The 24,727-nt window shown below is 38.5% G+C and overlaps 1 protein-coding gene across 1 annotated transcript in view; it reads right to left on the minus strand.

Annotated features, from left to right (window-relative positions):
* Nucleotides 1–24,727, minus strand: part of rapgefl1 (Rap guanine nucleotide exchange factor (GEF)-like 1) — a 53,401-nt gene that overhangs the window by 24,485 nt on the left and 4,189 nt on the right. Inside the window, exons 2-5 of the mRNA XM_051101663.1 lie at nt 8,375–8,453; nt 4,346–4,496; nt 1,405–1,502; nt 620–732 (exon numbers count right to left, since the gene is read on the minus strand). Of these exons, the coding sequence (XP_050957620.1) occupies nt 620–732; nt 1,405–1,502; nt 4,346–4,496; nt 8,375–8,453 (441 nt within the window). The remainder of the gene's footprint in view (nt 1–619; nt 733–1,404; nt 1,503–4,345; nt 4,497–8,374; nt 8,454–24,727) is intronic.

Here is a 24,727-nt window from a genome sequence, read left to right on the forward strand (position 1 = left end):
TATTCCAGTCTTTAGAGTCACATGATTCTTCAGAAATCATTCGAATATATTATTAATATAATTTAAATGAAATGTAATTTATACCTGTGATGGCAAAACTGAATAAGATATTATTAGAGATATTAGAGTTTCTTTTATATATATATAATCATTTTATCTCAAGTTAAACAAAAGAAGCAAAACTTTGAATAGCAGTAATTATGTACAGTATTGACTTCCTCTCCATTCACCAGTGACGGCTCTGACAAAAGCAGAAACTGGGTCACTGGAAGCTTCAGGGTCAGCGGCGTTTCGTACTGTCAGATTGCCTATTGATTAAGGTCTGGGAAATCACTTAACTTGGCTTGAGCCACTGTCCTGACAAAGAGTCCCATTCCATCAGATGAGCTCATTGCATCTATAAAACTTGGCAGACACTACTTCTGTGACCCGATTTGTCATCCTGGTCTGAACGAAGTGGAACCAGACTGGCACTTTCACAGAAAAAGGATGAATAAGAGGATTCACTAATAGTATTCTCATGGGCGTTATTGCACAGCTAAGCAAACGCAACGGTAATAAACTGCGGTCGGTCTGTGCAATATTTATGCATCGTATTAAAACGAACGTTTGAACGTACTCTCGTCCGAGCCACGGAAAGCCTCTCGGGGCTGCAGGCAGGCGTCGATACGTCTGAAGTGTCGGAAGAGCGGGCGGACTTGCTTCTTGCGACTTTCCTTGTCCTCCTCGGCTCTGTCGGAGAGAATGGAAAACAAGTCAGGTAGATATTCGTGTGTAAATAACTGAATAAGTTATTTGTCTCCAAAAGACTATTATTAACCTAAAATTAGTTGGGTAATGGCATCAGGGATGGAAAATACGCTATGCATGGGCAAGATATTTGAGGACCAGTCATGGCATGCTATTAAACTGTTTATAACTCAACTGCAAGAAATGTTAAACTCCAATATGCCAAACCCATGAAAATGGCATTGATTATGTTTGCATGGCATCCTTATAATTTAAAGATGCAGAAAGACCAAACATGCCAGTACCAATTAAAAGCTGTCCAGGAAAAAATGTGCTTTTTATAAACTGAGTTACAGAAAAGGGTTTATGAAAAGACTGCTGCCCTGTTGGGAGGCTTTAAACGACACAATCGAAATCGAACACAACACATTAAAGTATTAATCTCCGCACATTAATTCTTCATCTGGTTCTAAAGCTCTTAATGGGCAACTGCATGCGCCTCATTTAATACTTTACAACTCATGGTGTACTTCGGCAAACTAAGAAGCTCTGAGTCTTCGTGTATTATATGATTTTCTGTTCCTCTATGATTTCTGCAGCCATTATAGCTCATAAAAAATATTTATAGCTTATATTAATATTCCGCTGTGAGGATGAAAGGGATTTGATGCTTACGGGCTGTGTAATATCTCAGTCCAGCGCTGAAGCTTCAGGACGTCTTCCACCAGTTCAGGAAAGCGGCTGAGCTCCTGAACGGCGCACAAATACAGCTCCTGAAACGACATGCATTTGTTAATAAGACCAGTAGGAAGAAAATAAAGAAGATGAGGAGAAGAAATAGTTGAATAATATCATTATTTTTGTTTTCTTTGAGCACAAAAAGCATTTTTGTAATTTCATAAAATTATGTTTGAGCCACTGATGTCACATGGACTATTTTAACTATGTCCTTACTACCTTTCTGGGCCTTGAACCTGTCTATGCAGGGTCAGAAAGCTCATGCATTTCATCAAAAATGTCTTAATTTGTGTTCTGAAGATGAACGCGGGTATTCCAGGTTGAGAGTGTAATTAATTAAAGTAATTAATGACAGACTTTTTGTTTTTTCAGTGAACGATCCCCTTAATGAAACTGAATGTGAAAACAGAGTCTAATTCATGGTCCAACATCTAAAAACAGCTGCAAGAAAACATAAGAAAGGAACAAGCTTCAAAATAAACCTTGTGTAGTCATGTACCAGAACAAAACGTCACAAACAAGAAAAAAATACCGTCTGGTGTGCAGGTGTGTTTGTCTTTAATTAAGAAAAACTGATGTGAAACAGACAAAAAGAGCTATTTAGCGGGGCTGTAATGTGTTCTGTTACCATAGTAACCCTGATAGTCTTATACCAATGATGACATTCTAAGAACTGTACAAAAGTACAAAATATACAAATCTCCAACGAGGCTTATTTTTCTAAAAAAACGTCTAACAAAACCTAAATGAGGTGCATGCAATTGCTAATGGGGTAATAAATGTAACCTTAAAGGGATAGTTCACCCCGAAATGAAAATTCTGTCATTAATTTCTCACTCTTATGTTGTTCCAATTCTGTAAGACCGTCGTTCATTTTCAGAACACAAATTAAGATATTTTTGATGAAATCCGAGAGCTTTCTGCAACACAACTGACAGGTTCAAGGCCTATAAAGGTAGTAAGGGCATCGTTAAAATAGTCCATGTGACATTCAACCGTAACATTATGAAGCTACGAGAATACTTTTTAAGCATAAAGAAAGCAAAAATAACGGCTTTTTCAACAATTTCTTCTCTTCTGTGTCAGTCTTTAATGTTCACGAGAGTAATATAGTGCAAGCATTTGGTTCTGCTGATGCAGGAGCCAGCGTTCTGACACAGAACAACCATCTCTCTTAGTTCGTCATCTCTATATTATGGTTCAAATAATAAGGCTGGGCAAAAAATTGCAAGTCATCCTTTCTGTCGAAATCTTCAGACATCTTCAGTCTTCCTCCGCTTGTAAACAAGGTGCACTGTATCCAGGTTCTACATTAGAACACCAGCTCCTGCGTCTGGTTAAAGTGCCCCTATTATGGAGTTTTGAAAATTACTTTTTAAAATGACATAAAGTTAATGAAAACATCCTGCGAAGTTATAGATCTGAAAGTGCTCCATGTATAAGTTATTGTCTTTCAAAAGAAAAAACTGATTCCGAGTCATGAAAACAAGACATTTTTAAAATGGATCTTTAGCTGTTTCAAGTTGACTTCAACTTCAAACATTAGCATATTGCCTGCCCACTTGTTGCACATACAGACCTGGGAAAACTTAAACGCCCCTCCCTCAAACACTGTAGCGGATTCCTGTGGAGAAGACACTGTGCTCTGCTCTGTAAGGGTGAATCTGTTAGGGTTATGCTGAAAAACTCCCAACTCGTTTTCTCCTCCAACTTCAAAATCGTCCTACATCGCTGCAGAAGTACCGACCCAGTGTTTACAAAGTGAACGTGCAAGGAGGGTCAAACAACCTCTACGAAAAAAAAAGGTAAAACAGCAATGAAGGCCAATTTTGAAGTTGGAGGAGAAAATGAGATGGGAGTTTTTAGACATACCCTGTCTTGAACAGGAGTGTGCAGAGAGTAGACGAGCATTTGTGGTTAAAAAGAGTATAAATAATATGTTTTTTAAGAAAATGACCAATCATTTCGCTAGAGAGGACACTTATTCCTTGGTTGGGATCTACCTGGGTTTAGAGCTCTTTGAAGCTGCACTGAAACTGCATTTTTAACCTTCAATCCGTTGAGCGACCACTGAAGTCCACTATATGGGGAAAAAATCCTGGAATGTTTTCCTCAAAAAACTTAATTTCTTTGCGACTGAAGAAAGAAAGACATGAACATCTTGGATGACATAGGGATGAGTAAATTATCAGGAGATGTTTATTCTGAAAGTGGAGTAATCCTTCAAAAACGGTTGCTCTCATGTACTCTAGCATGCAAAATCCGTATTTAGTCATGTTCGCTCTGCACAGCTTGTAGGTCTCTGGCTATTCGGCTAACAGCAATATCTGTTCGCTCGCAAAGCCAAAGTATGAACCTTTCATAATCCATAATAGGGGCACTTTAATTGTTGAATAAAGTTGTTATTTTTGTATTCTATGCACACAAAAAGTATTCTCGTAGCTTTATAACACTACAGTTGAGGAAGAAAATAAAGGAGATGAGGAGAAGAAATTTCTCACATAGACTATTTTATCAATGTCCTTACTACCTTTCTGGGTCTTGAATGTGTCAGTTGCGTTGCTGTCTATGCAGGGTCAGAAAGCTCTCAGATTTCATAAAAAATTTATGATCTTAATTTGTGTTCTGAATATGAACGAAGGTCTTATGGGTTTGGAACGACAAGTGGGTGAATAATTAATGACAGAATTCAATTTTTTTGGTGAACTGTCCCTTTAATTCAAGATATATTCCCCAAACAAGACTCATGTTGTTTCTCAAATCAATGAATGTATGTTTTTTTAAAACAAGACAAAAATACTTAAACTAAAAATGATAATTTTTCAGTATCTATTTTGCAGTTTGAGTTTTGTTTGTTTGTTTAAAACGTATGCAGTACCTTTGGGAAGGTGTTGGAGCGATCTCCCTCCTCCTGCAGTAAGTCTCTGTATGTGTCCAGATAGCGGAAGGCCACAGTCAGAACCGCAAGTTTCCGCTCAGCTCCGTCCCAGCCGGGCCAGCCCTCACCCTGCTTACCCTCTGAGCTGAATCTGAGCCAGGAGTTAAGGAACAACTCATTCATGAGCCAACACATACACACCTGCGCTCACTAAATACAGTGAACATAACTGTACACACATGTCCACACATGTACAGACAGACAGACAGACAGACAGATAGACAGATAGATAGATAGATAGATAGATAGATAGATAGATAGATAGATAGATAGATAGATAGATAGATAGAAAGATAGACTCAAACACAACACACAGCTGGTGTTTTTCAGCACAGAAATTGCACTGAGCCGGTTTTTATGAGTGTATGCGGATAAACACATACTCAGACAGCCGCTGTCCGATCACCTGACACAGATGCCGCACTGGAAAAACAAAATCTATGCTTCTGTGGCTAGACAGCCAGAATAATTACAACCTTTGAAAAGTATTGAGGCCGATGGAACACACCCATCACACCCACACACACTCACATACACACACAAGTTACAACATAAACACTCGCGCAATAGATTTTTTTCTCTACTCGCATGCTTATGTAAGTCACGTTGGTGAAGTCACACATAATCATTTAAGCAAAGACATAGACTTTTTCGGCACGTAACATGACCTAAAAATCTGCAAACACTCCCTGTCCCCAGTCCTACCACTCATATGAGCAGGAAACCTGAAAGGCGGACTAAATTTAAACTGGAGTATCCCTAAGCCTCTCTGCCTATAATTAAAGAGTCCCCGACACCCCGTCTAAAACTGACACAGCTATTCCCATACAAAAAAGGCCCAAGAGGAGCTTCTGCAAATGGCATCCCAGATCTAGTAAATCTATATCCAGACCTCACCTCTGCTCGGGTGCCAAAAAAACAGCAGCAGTCTGAGCCGCTGGGCAGCTGCGAAAGTTGAACTCTGTTTGCTCGCACGAGCCCTGGATCGTGGCCGCCACAGCGGTTTGGAGTCCGGCCAGGCTGACTCCATCGGGAGTGTCGATGTGTGAAGAGCTAAAAGCGCTATCAGTCCTAAGTGAAAAGGAATCATCCTGCTTTGAAATCTTTTTATTAAACCCCTCAAATGAGCCCTGACGAGTGGGAAGTCTACGAGACAGGGCTTTCTGAAGCAGGAAGCAGACATGTTGCCACAACAAAAAGATCTGATTAGGCCTGGATTAGGTCAAGTCAAAGACCAGGAAAAAAGGTGTGGAAAGTAGAAAGATATATGGCACGGGAGGTGGGAGAGGAAAGAGAAAGAGAGGAGCGGATCATGAGGCGAGGTGGTGACGGCAGTCAGGGAAGATTAGCGAGGGTCACTGACTGCCGCAGACACTCGGGGGGCCGCCGCACAGGAGAGCCGCAGCAGACACGCTGCATTAGCAGCGCTGAGGCACGCAGACGGGCCTCCCCAGGAATACCTTTGTGCTTAAAGTCCGCAGACAAGCCCCTCAGACGCCATTATGGTGTGGGTAGGGGGGGCTATGCCACTCACAGAAGGAATGTAGGTCACCGAATGAGAGAGGGGACTTAGAGAGAGAGGGGTGTCCTCTGCACACACACTTGTGCACACTCTGACACAACGCCTAAAGCTAACAAAACAAACATTCCCCACATTGCACTCTTCTTATCTGAATTTAGGCAACCGATGGACCCTGAGGGATAGGATGGGGGGGTGTTGGCCCGCAGAGTCTGATAGAGTTAGGTTAGCATTGCAGCTAATTGGTAAATCATTTTGACCCAAATCTTAAACGGCATGTGCGACTGTTAGCCCCCTGCGGTAGAAAGACGCTGGGCTCTTCGGCTGTGTGTGTTGGCTGTTTTTTGGCAGATAATTCAGTTTGTTTTGGAAGTGTTTTGAAGACGTTCAAGTGTTCGGCTTGATAATTTAGAGCCAAATGCTGTTTCTGAAGTGTTATGAAGTAAACAAACTGATTGGAGAACATGTAGGGCACTAGCATAGCTGTCAGTGTGATAATTCAATTTCAAACAAAATAACATAAATAATGAAGTTTTAGCTAAAAACAAAAAAAAATGTTAGGTGAAGCACTACAACATTACACCAGTAAGCCAATTAGAAAGTAATACACGGTTTAACCAGTTCTGAATTGTGTCTAGATGGTAACCGTTTGTCTGACAAAGCATAAAGCATGGTCATGCTTGAATTGTAATGGATACAGACACCAGAATATGATGTCACAATATAGTACAGAGCTCCTAAAAGCACATGAGGAGGACAGGAGAAATTATATTTCATTGCTTTTCAGTTTTCTTGCAAAAGAATTGCTTTTCCAGAGAAACTTTGCAAGTGAAAGCAAAATATGGTGACATGATGGTGAGAAAAATATGGGGTGGTACAAAAAATATATAATTGTACATTTTTTGCGTTTCCCAAAGAAACTGCTTTTGCTCACAAAAATTTGGGCTTTCTCACAAATCTTTTGTGATTTCTCGCAAAGATATTTGCTTTCGATGACAAAAGTTTTGTGTTCTCTCGCAAAGAGATTTGCATTTTCATAACAAAATTTTGAGTTTTCTTGCAAAGATATTTGCGTTCCCTCGAAAAACTTTTGCATTCCCTCACAAACTTATTTTCTTGCAAAGATATTTGCGTTCGTTTTCTCGCAAAGATATTTGCATTCCCTCGCAAAACTTTTGTTTTCTCAAAGATATCTGCGTTCATTTTCTCGCAAATCTTTTGCGTTCTCTCATGAACATAGTTGTACTCCCTCGCAAAACTTTTTTCGCAAAGATATTTGTGTTTGTTTTCTCGCAAAACGTTTACGTTTCCTCACAAAGATATTTGCGTTCGTTTTCTCACAAATCTTTTGCGGTCTCTCCCAAAGATATTTGCTTTCCATTGCAAAATGTCTGCAATCTCTCGCAGCGATATTTGCGTTCCCTCGCAAAACTTTTGAGCTTTCTTGCAAAGATATTTTGCATTGCGTCGCAAAACCTTTGCATTCTCCTGATAAAGATATTTGCGTTCCCTTGCAAAACTTTTGCATTCTCTCACAAAGATATTTTCTTTCCCTCTGAAAATTTGGCGATCTCCCGCAAAGATATTTGCTTTCCCTCACAAAACTTTTGCAGTCTCTTGCATAGATATTTGAGTTTTCTCGCAAAACCAGTTGAATTCAGACAAACACACTTATTTTTTCCCTTTAGAAGCTCTGTAAATAATATATATTTTTAACATAATTTTTCCTTCAACCTCATATTAAATTTTTTGCAAACAAATGTAAAATTTCTTGGGGGGGAATGGCAAACTTTTTCTGAGCAAACACAACATTTTTGCAAGTGAAAGCAAAAGCATTGAAATATACTTATTTTCTCAAACCTCGTATTGAAAGTTTTGTGAGAGAATGTGAGTCTCTCAGGAGGAATGCAAAAGTTCTTCTCATTTTGTGAGAAAATGCTAAAGTTTTGTGAGCGAATTTCATTTTCCTCCAAACATTATTTCTCATGATCATGTTCCTCCGTACTACAATGGTTCTGTTTTTAAAAAATGATTTACAAAGAATAAATAATACATTCAAAATGCATTAAATTCAATCGTAAAATACTTAATAGAAGTTAAATATTCAGTTAAATGTAATAAATAAATAAACAAATAAATAACATTCAGCTCCACTTGCCCACATCAAATGCGGGAGCTTCTGGTCCTGAAGAAACATTCCTATCATAAATTGTAGCTTAAACTAATTCTTAATGTTAAGTCTAACACAAATTATGTGTTGATAAGAGCCTAATTCCAGCCGTAGCCATAAAACTGGTTAACAGTGCTATTTTCGCCAAAGATGATAAATCAAGTACATGTTCTACCTGGATAAATCAAATTAAGATAGGGTTATAGTCGTCCAGTGAAGATTTTCAGAAGTTAAGTGGTGTACATTTGACATTTATTGTTCTGGCGAGGGGAAAGGATACTGCTGAAGCAAGACCTGCTGGAACTTGTCTGGAGCCAAGAAGATTGGGTGTGTCAGCATGAAGTCATCCAGGAGTATTTCTGCAAGGAGACAGAGAGAAGAACACAACCTTATTAGTGACATCACAACTGAACAAGATGTTCATGTTTGTCTGAACAAGGTGTTGGGTTGCAACAACTGACACGAGGAAGACAGTATAATGAAAGACAAGGAACTATGGAAAACGAGGTCTTTCGTGCAGACTTCGTCATAGCTGTTCTTGTTCGACTGGTTGTGAACTTGCTCCATAAGGACAAACGAAGTTGAACCTGACGGCACCAGCCTTCACCTCTGCTAACTCATCTCAAGGACAGTGGGTTTGTGGGTAGAATAAATCACGGCACTTTCTGTCCCACTTTAGTCCGCAGACACTCCCAAAGGCTGCAGCGATGTACTGTACAAACACATTTGCCTGTACAATTCAACAGCTGAAAGTAAAAACGAACAAACTAGCTCACATAAACGTCAACAAACATATTACAAACAGCATAATAAATGAGCGATGCTTTCAAAAACTGTGTGAAATGTGCAAAAAAGAATAGAAATGTATACAATATCTTGCGATCTGGGGCACATCTTGACAGCAAGGTTTTCAGGACTGTATTTTGGCTGATGAGAAGACATGATGCTGATTATGTATCTGGGTTATATCAATGTGGAGCACATAAATCATTGATACTTAACTATTAAAACGTGATCGTTGAGAGGAATGAGAAACGAGTCAGTAGCACAAAACGAATACATCAGTTCAAAATGCTAAAGCTTTCACGTGTCATGCAAATAAAGCAAAGCACGCATGAACTAGAGCAAAACAGGGTCCAATATTCAAAGCTCAACTAATACATTCGCATTTCAGAGCAGTAGCTCGGACACAGAATACATCTGTAATGTTGTTTCAGTCAGACAATGAATTTAATTAAGATGAACTGTCAGTTGAATTTCCTCAGTCGACTCATTCGTCTGAACAGCAAAGATTCCCACAATCATGCCCTGCTTTGAATACTGACTAGCAGGCAACAGCCAATCACTGATTGGTGCAAACGTGTTTGTTGTAGTTCTTGATCGTGACTATCGAGAAATGACGCAAGCATCCTCCTGTCATTACGGGATACTGGGACATGAGGCGTTCTAATGTGCATTTTAGAAATGTAACATGTTCAAACATGCACACTTCACATATCTGTGCATGTTTTTGTGAAGTCACACCTCTTTTGAGAGCTACAGGTGAGGCATAATAGAAAAGTGGAGGAAATAAGGTCACATGCACACCTACCTATTATTATATTATATAAAATAGCATAAAATGCAATCTATTGATTATATAAATATGTATAATAATTACATAATTATATTACTGGGTTTCATGTATATGAATTTAAAGTATTTATATTATTACAATAATGAAAAGAATAACGTGTATCTCTCAACTAACGCTGTAAAATATGAATGTTATAATATTAAAAGCTAAAGTGAACTGATTTGAAGCTATACAAATGCTTAAATGACAACTCAATTAAGTTTTTATAATAATAAAGTTACAACTACATAATTATAGTCATATTCCAATTCGTTTTTTGAAATCAACATTTAAATGGTGGCTGTCATAAAAACATGATGGATTTATTTAAACATAAATTAAACATTCAAGAACAGTAAAAATGATGATGAATATGTTATTTGGTCCAAGTACTTAAACGTGACGTTACGTGACATTGTTTACAAACTGTTATATTGACGTCTTTCTGCGGTTGAAAGACTGATTGAGCGATTACATGAGACATATAGGGATTTCGGTAAGTTGTATTCTTTCTTTTAACATACCTTCGGGTGTTTATTCAAGTTTATTTGTGGTGAAACTTGTGTTTAAGCCGAGGAGATGATCAATTCATGTGCGTTTGGAGCTGTCCAATAAACACAATTTAAGATTTGAGACTTTGTTTTATACCAAAAATTATAAAGCACAAAACTTACTGTGAATTATTGTATGGGGAATTGCGCTACAATCATTAACTGAAAACAGGCTAGACTAATCGATTCTTGAATCGTAAAAATGAGAACCGATTAAAATCGAGAAATCGATATTTTTACCCAGACCTAAATATGCATTTAAAATATGTATTTCTGTGTTATATTATTACAGTACGTACTGCATCAAATTTTATTCAGCATGTATGCCAGGCCTTAGCAGACTTTAGTCATACTTGTTGAATAAAATATACGTAAGTTGGAGGTGGGCATGCAAGTCAGACTCCTTCCACATCTTTGCAGCTGCAGATCTTTTGCGGTTGCCACGGCAACGCTGACTTTAGAGGCTGCATGGTGAGTAAGGAGAAATAAAAAAGATGAGAGGCCGAGAGCGAGACGCACAGACAAAATAAAGACAGATGCACGCAGAGAGACAGAGGCAAAGGAATCAAGTTAAAACCCATAAAAAAACCAAATGGGATGCAAAGCCAGAACCGAAAACAAGGCACATGGCAAGGCAGTCGAGTTAGTGTGAAAAACAGGAACGGAATGACTGGAGGAGGAGTCAATAGGGTTAATTACCACCTCAGATAGCCGCAAACCCTTTAAGGCACATGTTAGTAACCACACGGAATATACGCGCCGAACAAGTTCTATGAGTGAATGATGAGGTGTTGTGTCAGAGCTGAGGGTGTAAAATATAATCATGCAACTTTACTTTTAGTCACCGTGGCGGGTGTGTGTGTGTGTTTGTGCTGACTGGATCACTTCTGGAGCCCCTCCGGTCAAATGTAAGCATTCTTTCTAGGGCAATGACCATCTCTCTTCATTAGCATTTGTCATGGCTGTTGAGATTAAATTAGAGTGGGAGTTTATAATTCTCGATAACTAGTGCTGCAGCTGTAATTGAGCCATGTGTTATGTCAGTGCGTGGGTCTGTTTGCCTCCCTCAGGCATATAATGCTTAGCAGAGAGCATCAAAACTGCTCCGAAGAGCCAAGTAAATTCCTGAATCACGTGAGCAATCACTGCAAGACGCTCATTTAATGCATCCAGCTGTCCTTACTCAACACTTTTGGCTTCGACGCAACAGATCTGAGCCAAATTTAGGATGAGGTTTATGCTAATAAAATTTTTACCACATCGAGGTAAATCAAAGCAATAAAACAGAAAAACGCATATATGCGCTTTTGCACCTTGCAAAGGCAGGAACTATGAAAGCCTGTTAATTTTTTTCTGGTAAATACAAAGTTATATCTCACAACTGCAATTTTTCTCTCATAATTTCTCATAATTGTTATTGTATATCTCTCATTTGCAGCTTTATATATCTGCAGCTGCAACTTTTTAACTTACATCTTAAACTCAAAACTTTATTTCTTATAATTGTGACTTTATAGCTTACAATTGCAACTATATTTTTAAATGGCGACATTATAGCTTACAATTTCAACTGTATCTCTAAATTGAGACTTTATATCTTACAACTACAACTTTATTTCTTATAATTGTGATTTTATAGCTTACAGTTGAAATCTATATCTCTAAATTGCGACTTTATATCTTACAACTACAACTTTATTTCTTATAATTGTGATTTTATAGCTTACAATTGCAACTATATCTCTAAATTGCGACTTTATATCTTACAACTTCAACTTTATTTCTTATAATTGTGATTTTATAGCTTACAGTTGAAATCTACATCACTAATTTTTGACTATATTTTACAGCTACAACTTTATTTCTTATAACTGCGACTTTATAGCTTACAGTTGCAACTATATCTCTAAATGGTGACTTTATATCTTACAACAACTTTATTTCTTATAGTTGTGACTTTATAGCTTCCAATTGCTTTATAGCTTCCAATCTCTAAATTGCACATTTACAGCATACAATTGCGACTATATCTCTAAATTGCAACTTTACAGCTTACAATTGACTATATCTCTAAATTGTGACTTTATATCTTAAAACTGCAACTTAATTTCTTATAATTATGATTTTATATCTTTCAGTTGTGACTTTTTATCTTAAAACTGCAACTTTATTTTTTAGAATTTCAACTTTTATCTGAAAATGTGAGTTTATTTCTTATTTAAACTTTCTGTTCTATCTCTGTATGACCTGTTTTAGGTGGAAACAGGCTTTCATAAGAAACTATCTATGCGGTTTAACCGTGTAAAAGTTTTGATATCCACCTTTAGTGGTAAATTAGTCAGTGCTGGTGTTTAGCTCGGAAATATAAATCAGCATGAAGATGAGGCACAGAAGACACAAATATGACACCTTTCCGCCTCGCATGCTTTTTTCTCTATTTAATCCCTTCTTTCTCTGACGGCCCCCACATTCTCCAGTGTATTTTCATGCATTTTCCTCTTTCGACTCACTAGTTTACATTATGATAGAGCTTAAAGTGTAGCAAATCTCCTGCCCAGATTGGCACAAAGCACATCTCTTTAAATGACAAGAGTGGGAATAGAGCAAAATCCAACACCCACCGTGATACCCACATGCACACACCACGCACACAATCTAGGTACCCACATAAGCACATGCACACACACAATCACAGTCAAATATAGAAACTGCACATGTATTCTCTACACCAGCACATGCTCTTGCACTGTGAGAATGAAATGCAAGCGGGAGCTCAGACAGACACCCATCACACATACTGAACACCCATCGTTCAGACAAGTGAAATCACTCCCTTTCTTTTGATCTTAAGGTCAAGAGAAGCTCTTGCCAACTGAAAGCACCATAATCCTGCTGCCTTCAGACGATGGGAGGAAACGGGGTGTGTGCAGCTGAAGGCCGTCTGGAAGAATTTCAGTTTCAGCAAAAATGACCTTGATGAGACCAAACTGGGATCAAACTCATTTCACAATCTTTGTTTTGAGGTTTTAACACTAGGGCAGAGCTCTTACTCTCCTCTGTCCAGTTCTCAATATAATATTGAACCGTTCGTTATGTCATCCATGCACTGAGATGAGAAAATGCCTCCCCGCTTGTAAAGTGCATTTTAAAAATAACACACGCCAAAAATGTTCTCTTGTAATGACTTGCGTTTATAAACCTGTTGCCCAACAATAGAGAACATTATAATATGTTTTTACTCCACAACATCAGTTGAGTGTTTGAAATAACTTCCTCTTGTGATCTGATGTGGTTTCTTTTTAGAGAATAAGGCAGAAAATATATTCTATACTGCAATAAATGCATGTCAATTATCAATGGATTATAAATATACCTAATTACCCACGATAGCTGAAAGTACACAGATAAACTATGTATTGTTGCAGCTGTGTATTTCTCGTCTTCATGTTTGATCAGTTAAAGTATTTCTCTCTTATTTTTACTCAGGAACATACAATATAATACAGTTGAGTGAGTATGTAAGACATACTGCTGCACAAATAGCAGATCTAACCAGGTGGAGCTAGGGAGGTGGAGGGTTTCAGAGGAAGTCTAGAAGTGTGCTGCAGAGTGCTCTAGTGAATGCTAACCAGCCATTTACCTAGCAAGTTCATTGGCTGCGTATGCAACATGAACCAGTCAGCTTGCGTCAAGTAGTTTAACGCTGTGAATATCATCAGTCTGCGTTAACGACCCATCAGCCTGCGCCATCTAGAGTTTCATGACTGAACTTTGCATTTTAATTGAAACTTAAATAAAACATGATTAAGAACTCCTTCAAGTCTCCTAAAATACAACATTTGAGCAATTTCATTTTCTGAGTCTATAAATAAATGTTTTTCAGACATTGGGACACCTCCAGGTTAGGAGTCACGGGGTTCACGCTCAATGTACGGCTGTCAGTAAAAAGACCCGAGAGTCCCAGCTGCACGGATGTGGTCAATGTAGATTGTAATCAGCTGGAGATGTGAGATTGGGATTTCAGGAGAGCGTAATGGAGAGGACCAGGGTGGCGTTACATAAACCATGATAGACATTCCGTTACCATGGAGGCCTTATCTAAACCCCCCACTACCCACGCACACTTTCCTTTCTCTTCCTCACGCCGTCTTTTCTTCATCTCTGCCTCGCTCACGTTGGTGCCTTTTGGCATGACGCACCGTGTGTGCGCATTCGTGTGTTTTGAAGGTCTCTGTTCATTCTCTGAGGCTGTATGCGCTTGTTCTCCGTATCTGCTTTATCTCGACCCCCCCTGCACAAAATCCGTCCATTCTGGGAGGCATTTCACCCTTCAACTCCCATCTTTTCTTTGGATCGTAACACAAAACACCATCATTCACATGCAAATCTCTCTGGCGGGCCGCCAACTATAAGGAAATACACAAACGCCACTGGAGGACCGCCGCTATTCCTGAAACAATCCTTTGAAATGAATGCTCGCAAAGAAAACTTCCCATACAGTTTGGAAAGAAGAAAGCAGGTGCAAATGAAAATACATGCGCTGTTCGTCTTTCAAAAGCAAGAAAGAGTGCATGTCAAGCCACCAGTCTGGCACAAAAAACACCTTACGGCCTGTAAACTAAAACAGAGCTCGCTGAATTTAGAAGCATGCCACTTTTTTAGGTCTAACCCAGTTCAAATTGGCCCCGGGAGAGATTGTTCCTAGATCAGGACTCACAAAAAGCATTTTTAAAGTCTGCTATACGGTCAGACGGGAGAAATGATTGGAACCTCTGCGACTGGTGTTACATAAGATGAGAATGAGAGAGGTGTAGTTCTAACAGATCAACAACATCAGAGTTGTGCCCACATGAAAGCACGACGCAACAGATCTCAATAAGAATATCAGTGAACACCCATGCAAACAAATCCCAACCACAGCAAAGTTAATGGATTCATTTTGCACCCTTTTGTTTGCCTACCACGTGCACAACCTTTGAACCCAGCTCTGAATTATGCGATAATGCTGGAGGCAGAGAATTGATGCTGCTATTACTTGAGGCGTTTTGCAAATTTTCTTGCAGCACTGAACTTGGATGTGTGCTGATTATCACATAATTTCTTCAAAGATGGCATGCACACTTATTCAGTCTCTGTGCGTACCATTCAAAAGTTTAGGGTCAGTAATATTTTTTAGAGAAATATTATACTCATTGAAAGTAAGAATTACTATTTCAAATATATGTTGATCTTTTGAATTTCACATTCATAAAACAATCCTGAACAAAGCAGCAAATCAGCATACTAGAACGATTTCCGATGAATCGTGACACTGAAGACTGGAGTAATGATGCTGAAAATTCAGCTTTGATCACAGGAATAAATTACATTTTACAATATAATCAAACAGAAAATAACTTTTTTTTAAATGTAATAATATTTCACAATATTACTGTATTTACTGTATTTTTAAATAAATAAATACAGCCACAGTGAGCATTCTTTCAAAAACATAAAACTACAAAACTTTTGTCCATATGACCCTGGACCACAAAACCAGTCATAAGTAGCATGGGTATATTTGTATCAATATCCAACAATACATTGTATGGGTGAAAATTATTTACTTTTCTTTTATTTTTATTAGGATATGTTCCATGAAGATATTTTGTTAATTTCCTACCATAAATTTATCAAATCTTAATTTCTGATTAGTAATATGCATTGCTACGAGCTTCATTTGGACAACTTTAAATGCAATTTTAAGTAGGTACAGGTGTGCTACATATGTCTACCAAATTTCGTACATGTATGTGAAACATACTTCGAGGGGCACTTCATTGACATTTTATAGGTGGCACTACTGAGTCATTTTGCCACACTTCTGAAACCCATATCAGATGCAAATTTTGCATACATTTTGCAAGTGTGTGCAAAGTTTCATGAGTTTTCGAGCATGTTTAGGCCCTCAAAAATGCGATTTGGAGAAGAAAAGCAATTCCAATGGGTCCTCGCACCATCGGTGCTTGGGCCCTGAAAAGTTCTAGAATGTACACTGATGAACAAAAACCATTTACTAAGAAAGAAAATGAGGTACAATGTCATGTCCTGTTGTTTTTAAAAGGTTAACACACTACTCAATGCCATATACATAGTAAACATCCTCAAGCCAGCCTGTGTTTGTAAAACATTGCATAAGCATACATTTTCTAATGAAAAATGTGCCACTTTCTGCCTCCCATCGCTCTTTTTCCTGCAGGAGAAGAGAGATCACACACCCAGCCTATCATCACAGCGCGAATGGCCCCAATACTTCAAAATAACATCCAACACATGTTTGATTAAGATGATCATCAAAGCTAAAAGCTCCTCTATGGCTCTGTTTCTAAACGGTCCTGTATATAATCATCGCCCTCCTCCACTAGAGTGAAAGAACTAAAAGAATGAACTATAGTTTGCAGTGATTGATACTACGCATCTCTACGCTCATCGCTTTCTGCATTAGTTTATGCTTGTGATCTAAAAGCATTAGAAGCTGCTCGAAGGGCCTGTATCTTCTTCGGTAAGCTGTTTCGGAACGAGGCTTTCCATGTGCGACTGCTGCTTGGTGGGAGTGATCACTGTGTGCTAATCACATCCTTCTCTCTAGCAAGCAGGAGGCTGTTTTCAGGCTGTTATTAGGGCTGTCGGTCAAGCCACTGATCCGGGAGCTCGAGGCCATCTGTGTGTGCGTGTGCACGTGTGTGTTTGAGTGCGCAAACTGCGTGGTGAAAAAGAGCAACCTCTGCTGTCACTTCAAAGGGGCGTCACGTGGCGCATTTGCTATGGTTTGATTCAGCCACTGACTCGCAGTGACTGCAATGCTGTTTTGTAATGCAGAATGAAAAGAGCGGCGAGAGTGAGAGAGAGAGCGCCTCAGAAGTGCCGCCTTATAATCGCTTTCAAAAAATGTGTCTATGTAGCCTGAGTGTGATATTCTCCACTAACATCAGGGGGGTTTGCAAAGGGAATGTGATGCTTCAAACCAGGCCAGACCCACCCAAAGACAGTCAAAACAAAATGCTTTATTTGTTTTAAATATATGTACGAATATACGAATTTTCACCTTGCGGTAAATAGACGCTCACAACCCAAAATAGCGTTTATCTGATAAGGTAACCATAGCAACAGTGGAGTGCTTGTGCACTTTTCTTAGGCTCGAATTGAACATTAACACACACACACATATGGATGAATCAACTTAGTCTCATGACGAAAACGTAACCTATGGGAACTTTTTCGCAAGAGACCTGAAATACGCACCGCCATGTACATTTCATGACATATTCGATGTGAAATGTTTACTGAGTGACACTAAAAGAGTGTTCTCCCCCAGAACAGATGAACGTACATATGGTACGTTTTTTTGTGATGTTGGTTTTGTGTCACCGCAATTCTGACTTGAAATGTCTGTTGAGTGGTGCTATAACGCTAATGCTCTGTGACATTGTAAAATAACATACCATCTGCACCAAACCTAAACCTACCCGATAAACGCAATATTATGCCCAAACTCAATAAAACACAAGCATGCTGTTTTAGCTTGTTTTTCGATCTCATTTTTCAGCTCTTTCATCATGAGTGATGTTTTCCATGGGATTCGTACCAAAGGATTCTGTATCCTAAGTCCAGTTTTGTGCTGGCTAAGCTACTGAGCAAGTTTGTTAAGCCTGTAACCACCTAAATCAATTATTACAAAAGTTTTGTCAAATCCAGGTGATTTACCATAGAAAATATGTTTTTATAATGTTTATGACTGTTATAGGGCCAGCTGTGGTCCGATCTCCATGAAACTTTGCGTGCTTGTTTAGAATCACCTGTCGCATGTGCTCAGCGGGTTTTGTGAAGTTTTGAGTTTTTATTTAGGCTTTATAGGCTTTTGGGTATATTTGGACAGGCCCCTTTTTCAAAAAACTACGCAAAGGGTAAATTTCAGCATGTTTTTGATAATTATTGACCTAGAGAGTCCAGAGAATTGCACTGCGGTGGTTTTTCCAGACTAAGCGAAAAACCTAGAACTAGTTCACGAAAGTAGGTGTTTCACAAGTAGGTTTTTCACGAAAGTAGGTTTTTTGATCTCAATCATTTAAAAAACGGTTTGATTGACAGCAGTGGTTCTAGAGGCAAAGTTGTTCGGAACATGGAGGTCTATCATATGATATGAAAATTGCGTGTATGTGTGGAAAACCACGCAATGCACAATCGTTTACGCCCTCAAAAATGTCATACTGCCCCCCAGTGGCCGATTTCTTTCAAATTTTCATTCCAATCGGCTTCCGTTATCCTTGTCTAATAGGGCTCAAACTTCATCGGTCAATGGCGCCCATGTTTTTTTTGAGATACAAAAAGTCCTTACAGACACTGGTGGCACTTCAGACCAAGACCGTGCACAGCGATTTTCATGCTGATAGGACAAATGGTTGCCTAGTTATAGCCATTTGTATGTTTTTTTCCCTCTTTTTTCCACCAAGTGGCCAATCTCTGCAATTTTTTTCCTGTGACCTCAGTTTGAGCTCTTACAGAAGTGAGCAGAGTTTGGCGAAGATATCTCATTCTGTTCAGGAGTTATAGGCATTTTACTAAAAGTGGCCCTTAAAAACAGGCGGTCGCTTAAAGAGACTGTGACTAAGTATGTGGCGGTAAACATACTTTACTAGGAGCATCAAATAACAATTTAGCCTGTGCTCAACATATTTTCAATTCAAAAACCTCCTAATAAGAACCAATATTCATAAGAACTATAACTATAAAGAGAACCACCATAAAGATAACTATAAACGTTCACCCCAGCGGATGATATTGTCTGTTTATTCTAAGTGCACGCTCGTCTGCTGCTTTAAATTCTCAAGCTCGTGATAGCAGGATTGATTCTGATTGGCTGTCGATGTTTTTATCATTCATCAGCTGGAAAAAATCATTCTGAAAGTGATTCATTTCAATGAAATAATTTCTCTGTGCCTTTACTGTTATAGCTGTGGTGTGGACTCTGTTATTCTTTACTATCAAGAATGAATTTTAGAATTATATCTTTATCGTTATAGTTATCATCCTTGGTGTGAACAGGCCTCAACACTTGCTTTCCACTTATCCTTCTGTTCCCTCCTTCCATTTACCTCATCTTCTTCCTACACCTCCACCTCCTCCGAGGGCGCCAGTTGCCATGTGAACAGGTGCTGAGACTGAGAGAGGCTCCTTCACACAGGAGCATTTGTGCTAAGAGGACTAGGAGGACCCAGCAGGCTCACACAAATATCCATATCGGAACATGGGAAAAAAAGCATCCAAAAACATTTGGAAAAAATATGTTTTTTCGCAAAATTCTGAGGAAGCACTACATATCCTTTGCCAGAAAGACATGCACAGAATGCACTGTTCCGAGCTTAAATGATTCCAAGATTGCGGATTCTAAATATATTTCATGCAACACCATAAAATATTGATTCAAATATTCAATACAAATTACAATGAACTTTTTCCTTACATTTGGGAAAATTCTCAGAACTCTCAAGTTCTCAGTTCTTTCAAAATTATAGTTCTTTAGGTCTTTTCAGTTCTTTAACAAATTCAGAAAGAATGTTTACATAGTTCACCCAAAAATGACAATTCTGTCATGAATTACTCACCCTAATGTTGTTACAAACCTACAAGACCTTCGTTCTTCGGGAAAACAAATTAAGATATTTTTGATGAAATCCGAAAGCTTTCTAACCCTGCATAGACAGCAACACAACTGACATGTTCAAGGCCTAGAAAGGCAGTAAGGACATCATTAAAATTGTGACATCAATGGTTTAAGCGTAATTTTATGAAGCTACCAGAATACTTTTTGTGCATAAAGAAAACAAAACAACAACTTTATTCAATAATTTATTCTCTATTTGTTTAGCGAGCTCTGAGTTGTAGCAAAAGTTGCCTATGCAGAAACAATGCCAACAAGTCACATAAATCACACAATATAACACAAGCACTTAAAAATACCCTACTGTATACTACCACCCCCTCCACAAACACATCAACTCTTGAGCTTTAGCATACACCCAAATAAGCACGTTCAAAAAGCACAAAGTCGAGGCGGACAGCATAGCTTCTCTTCGGCAGAGAGATGCCCAGGTGCGTGGATAAGCACCAAACGAGTGGGCTAACCATTAAGGATCAAGAAGAAAGGAGGCGAGAGGGTGATAGACGCAGAACGAGAGAGAGATATCTCGCTTTTCCTCATGATGTTATGTAAAGCCCTGCAAAGGGAGGCCAGTGAGTGGGCAGCCATTCCACTCTAATCCCTCACTCTTTTCAAAAGAAAAAAAAATGCCAGCATTCCTCCTACACAAATACACTCTCTCCGATTGCACTTCTCTCTCTCTCCCTCCATGCATTTATTTCTCTCTCCACACTTGCTCTCTTGCTGAAGATTCTTTAAAACACCCTCAGGATAGTTTCGGCCCACAGGAAAGAAACGCATGGAGAGTAGGGTGGTCCTTATACAACCAGAGACTACCTACATCTCTGTTTGCCTTCTTGATGAAAAAGCAAATCAGATATTGTAAAACCTAAAGATATCTTTGTGCAAGTGCAAGTGACTACAGAACTTTTTGAGTTGCAAATGCCATCACTGTAGAAAATGACGTCATTAAAATGCTGATTGAAGAATGCACACAATCCCAAACCTCTACTACCAACATTTGTGAGATGTGAAAGGCTGGAACTGAGAACAAGTTTTCATTCAGTGTTTACAAAAAAAATACAGAATTATGTTCAGCGTTTTTGGATTTTGCACATGCATTATTCTGCTTGTGCGGATATTCAGTGATGTCACAACAAGATATTTGAATCATAAACATGCAGTGCAATCAAAGTTGTCACAGTCCTGAATAAGTGATTTGCCTCACTTATTTTTAGTAAATCAAAAACACGCAGCACAAACTATGCAGTCTGATTCCCAAATTTAGGCCTCCAATAAACCAGTTTTTTTAAAGTGAAATACATACCACGCTCTTAACGTCCTTGCACACTGAGTCTGAAATTCTTGTGCAAAAAGCAAATTAAAAAATAAATACAACCTCACCTTGTGTCAATCACTTTTACACAACTTTATGCATTTCTCGCATTCAAAAATTTTGGACTCACCGTGCAAGGACCTTATTAGCTTACAGTTAACTGTGAAACTTAAATTATTGTACTCACTGACTGGTTGATATGACTGTTATAAGACAGTACCCTTTGAGAAGGTACACTTTTATACCTTATTCATCCTTGAAGGGTGCATATAAGTACCTTAAAGGTACATAATAGGCGCTTCTGCACTGGAGGAGCCTTTTCATAGTTTCTAGAACTACTAGTGGAAGTTCCTGCTTTTTGGCACAGGAACTAGGAACATATTTAGCTCTAGGAACTCCATTTGGGGAACTAAATTAGCTCCTACTTCAGTAGTAGGGTCTACAACAGTTTTATAGGAATTACCAGTGACATAAGTATACGTTGATTGGCCAAACGCATACAAAACACTGGCTATCCGGCATTTTTAAAAAGTCGTGTGAAAATATTTACTCCACGAACATGGAAAACAGCATTAATATTGGCATTTAGCTACCTGTTGTCTGCAGCGTTGAGTTTTTTTCTCAGCCTCAATGAGATGTAGCACATTGCAAGTTGTCATAGGAGGTTTAGCCAGAATTTCATGCTCTTTTAATCATGTAAATTGTGCATTTACATTCCATCTATGTTATCATGAAACCCACAAAACAAAAACAGTGATCACGTGTTCTCCATTCACAGATTGCTGACGTTTGTAAATGCCGCAAATAAAAAAGTCACTATCGGACGCTTTAGAGTTCCTGGTTGCTGTCCCAGGAAAATGGCCAGAGAGGGAAATCGTTTCTCTAGGAACCACCATGTTGGCTAGTTCCTAGAATTGAGTTCTATGACTATGATAGTACCTAAAACATGGGTGCCCAAACTCGGTCCTGGAGGGCCAGTGTCCTGCAGGGTTCAGCTCCAACTTGCCTCAACAAACCTGCCAGGAAGTTTCTAGTATGCCTAGTACAGTTAAGGTCAAAAGTTTACATCCCCCTTTCAGAATCTGCAAAATGTTAATTATTTTACCAAAATAAGAGGGATCATACAAAATGCATGTTATTGTTTATTTAATACTGACCTGAATACGATATTTCACAAGAGAAAATAATAGTTGAATTTATAAAAATAAACCCATTCAAAAGTTTACATCCTCTTGATTCTTAAAACTGTGTTGTTACTGGAATGATCCACAGCTGTGTTTGTTTGTTTAGTGATAGTTGTTCATGAGTCCCTTGTTTGTCCTGAACAGTTAAACTGCTTGCAGTTCTTCAGAAAAATCCTTCAGGTCCCACAAATTCTTTGTTTTTTTGTTGTTGTTGTTGTTTTTTTTGCATTTTGTTGTATTTGAACCCTCACCAACAATGACTGTATGATTTTGGGATCCATCTTTTCACACTGAGGACAACTGAGGGACTCATATGCAACTATTACAGAAGGTTCAAAATGCTCACTGATGCTCCAGATGGAAACACAATGCATCCAGGGGGTAAAAGCTTTTTGAATTTGTCTGTAGCCTCTGAAGGGCAGTACTAAATGAAAAAATATGATATTTAGGCATATATGATATTTGAACCTTCTGTAATAGTTGCATATGAGTCCCTCAGTTGTCCTCAGTGTGAAAAGATGGATCTTAAAATCATGCAGTCATTGTTGGAAAGAGTTCAAATAAACAAAAATGCTGAAAAAACACCTGAAGGATTTCTTTGAAGAACAGCAGGCAGTTTAACTGTTCAGGACAAACAAGAAACCGATGAACAACTATCACTAAACAAAAAAAACAGCTATGAATCATTCAGGTAATCAAGTGTATGTAAACTTTTGAACATTTTAAATTCAGCTATTATTTTCTCTTGTGGACTATATGTAAACATATTTTATGTGAAATATCTTATTCAGGTCAGTACTAAATAAACAATGACATGCATTTTGTATGATCCCTTTTATTTTGGTAAAAAAATTAACATTTTGCAGATTCTGAAAGGGGAGTGTAAACTTTTGACTTCAACTGTAAGAGCTTGATTAGCTGGTTCAGGTGTGTCTAACTGGGGTTGGTGCTAAACTCTGCAGGACACCGGCCCTCCAGGACCGAGTTTGGGCACCTCTGACTTAAAGTGAACATATTGAAAGTGAACATATATAAATGGTACATATTTGTAACATTCAAAAATGTACCACCCCACAGTTTTTGTAATTTTTTCCAAGAGTGTATTATTCTCTTTTAGAATCCACGTCACTTCTAAAAGCAACTTTAAAAAGCCTTTTAATAAAAATGATTTCCATTCATTTTGAAGAGCCCTCAAAAATAGCCAGATAATGCAAAATAATACTGTGAAATATTAGATATATTCTACCAGCAGGAGCTACCAAGGCTAATGTTCCAAACCTTGCAGTAAACAAAATCTTTATCACAACAGAACATTTTTGTTGACAGTACTGTTGGCTCATACAAAATGACAGTTTGTCTGCAATGAATAACGTTGTTTAAGATCAATGCATGTATAAGAAATTCAAAAACACTTCCGAAAAACATTGACGCATGAAGGCACATGCCACTCCCCTCAGCACGCATAAGAGTGGAAGAAAATTTTCCAAAATTGGCATCTACCACAACTAACGAATCACATAACCATTACACTGCTCTTGCCCTGCCCACTGGAACTTTGTTCTGACACGCCAGCGAAGAGAACTACTGTTGCCTTCGGCTCACAACTGGAAGGGCTAAAGGTAAACAAAGTTATGTAATGATCAGCTTGCTAATCTGGGTTCAATGAGCCTTCACTTCATTACACACACTCATGAGGTGTCCATGCACATTCCAGAGATAAAGCTATTTTGTAGGTGTGCTGTCTTAGAAGAGCACTAAATAAGGGTCCTGAGAATCCTGGATTCCACAAAAGTCAAGATATACAGCTACAGTGTGTACACTCTAAAAATAAAGCTTCTTAATTGGCATTGCATGGTTTAGGAACATTTAACAAAAGGCTCTTAATAGTGGGTTCTTTAGATTTTTAAAATGTTTTTCATTAGTTCTTTTAAGAACCAATCACTGAACGGTTTGTTTGAAAATCCAAAATAGGTTTTCTATGGCATATGCAACATAGTATATGTACATATACTAGGTTTTTAATGCTTTAAAGTCACATTTTCACTTGCAAAGATGTGATCCAAAATGTATCTACAAAGTGCATCTGTCAACAGCTGGGCTGTTGAATTGACTGTGCATCAGGACTGATATGCAAGCAGTGTCTTATTTCAGTGTGTTACCTCTTGACCCTGGATCAGTGGACTTCCCTCAGTCCGTAATCCACCGTCACTCCACGGACAACAACAGTAGATGAGACAAATTGCAAGCCCATTGTTGGCTAATCCAGGATTA

Source organism: Labeo rohita, chromosome 3, assembly GCF_022985175.1.
Source record: "Labeo rohita strain BAU-BD-2019 chromosome 3, IGBB_LRoh.1.0, whole genome shotgun sequence".
Lineage (NCBI taxonomy): Eukaryota > Metazoa > Chordata > Actinopteri > Cypriniformes > Cyprinidae > Labeo > Labeo rohita.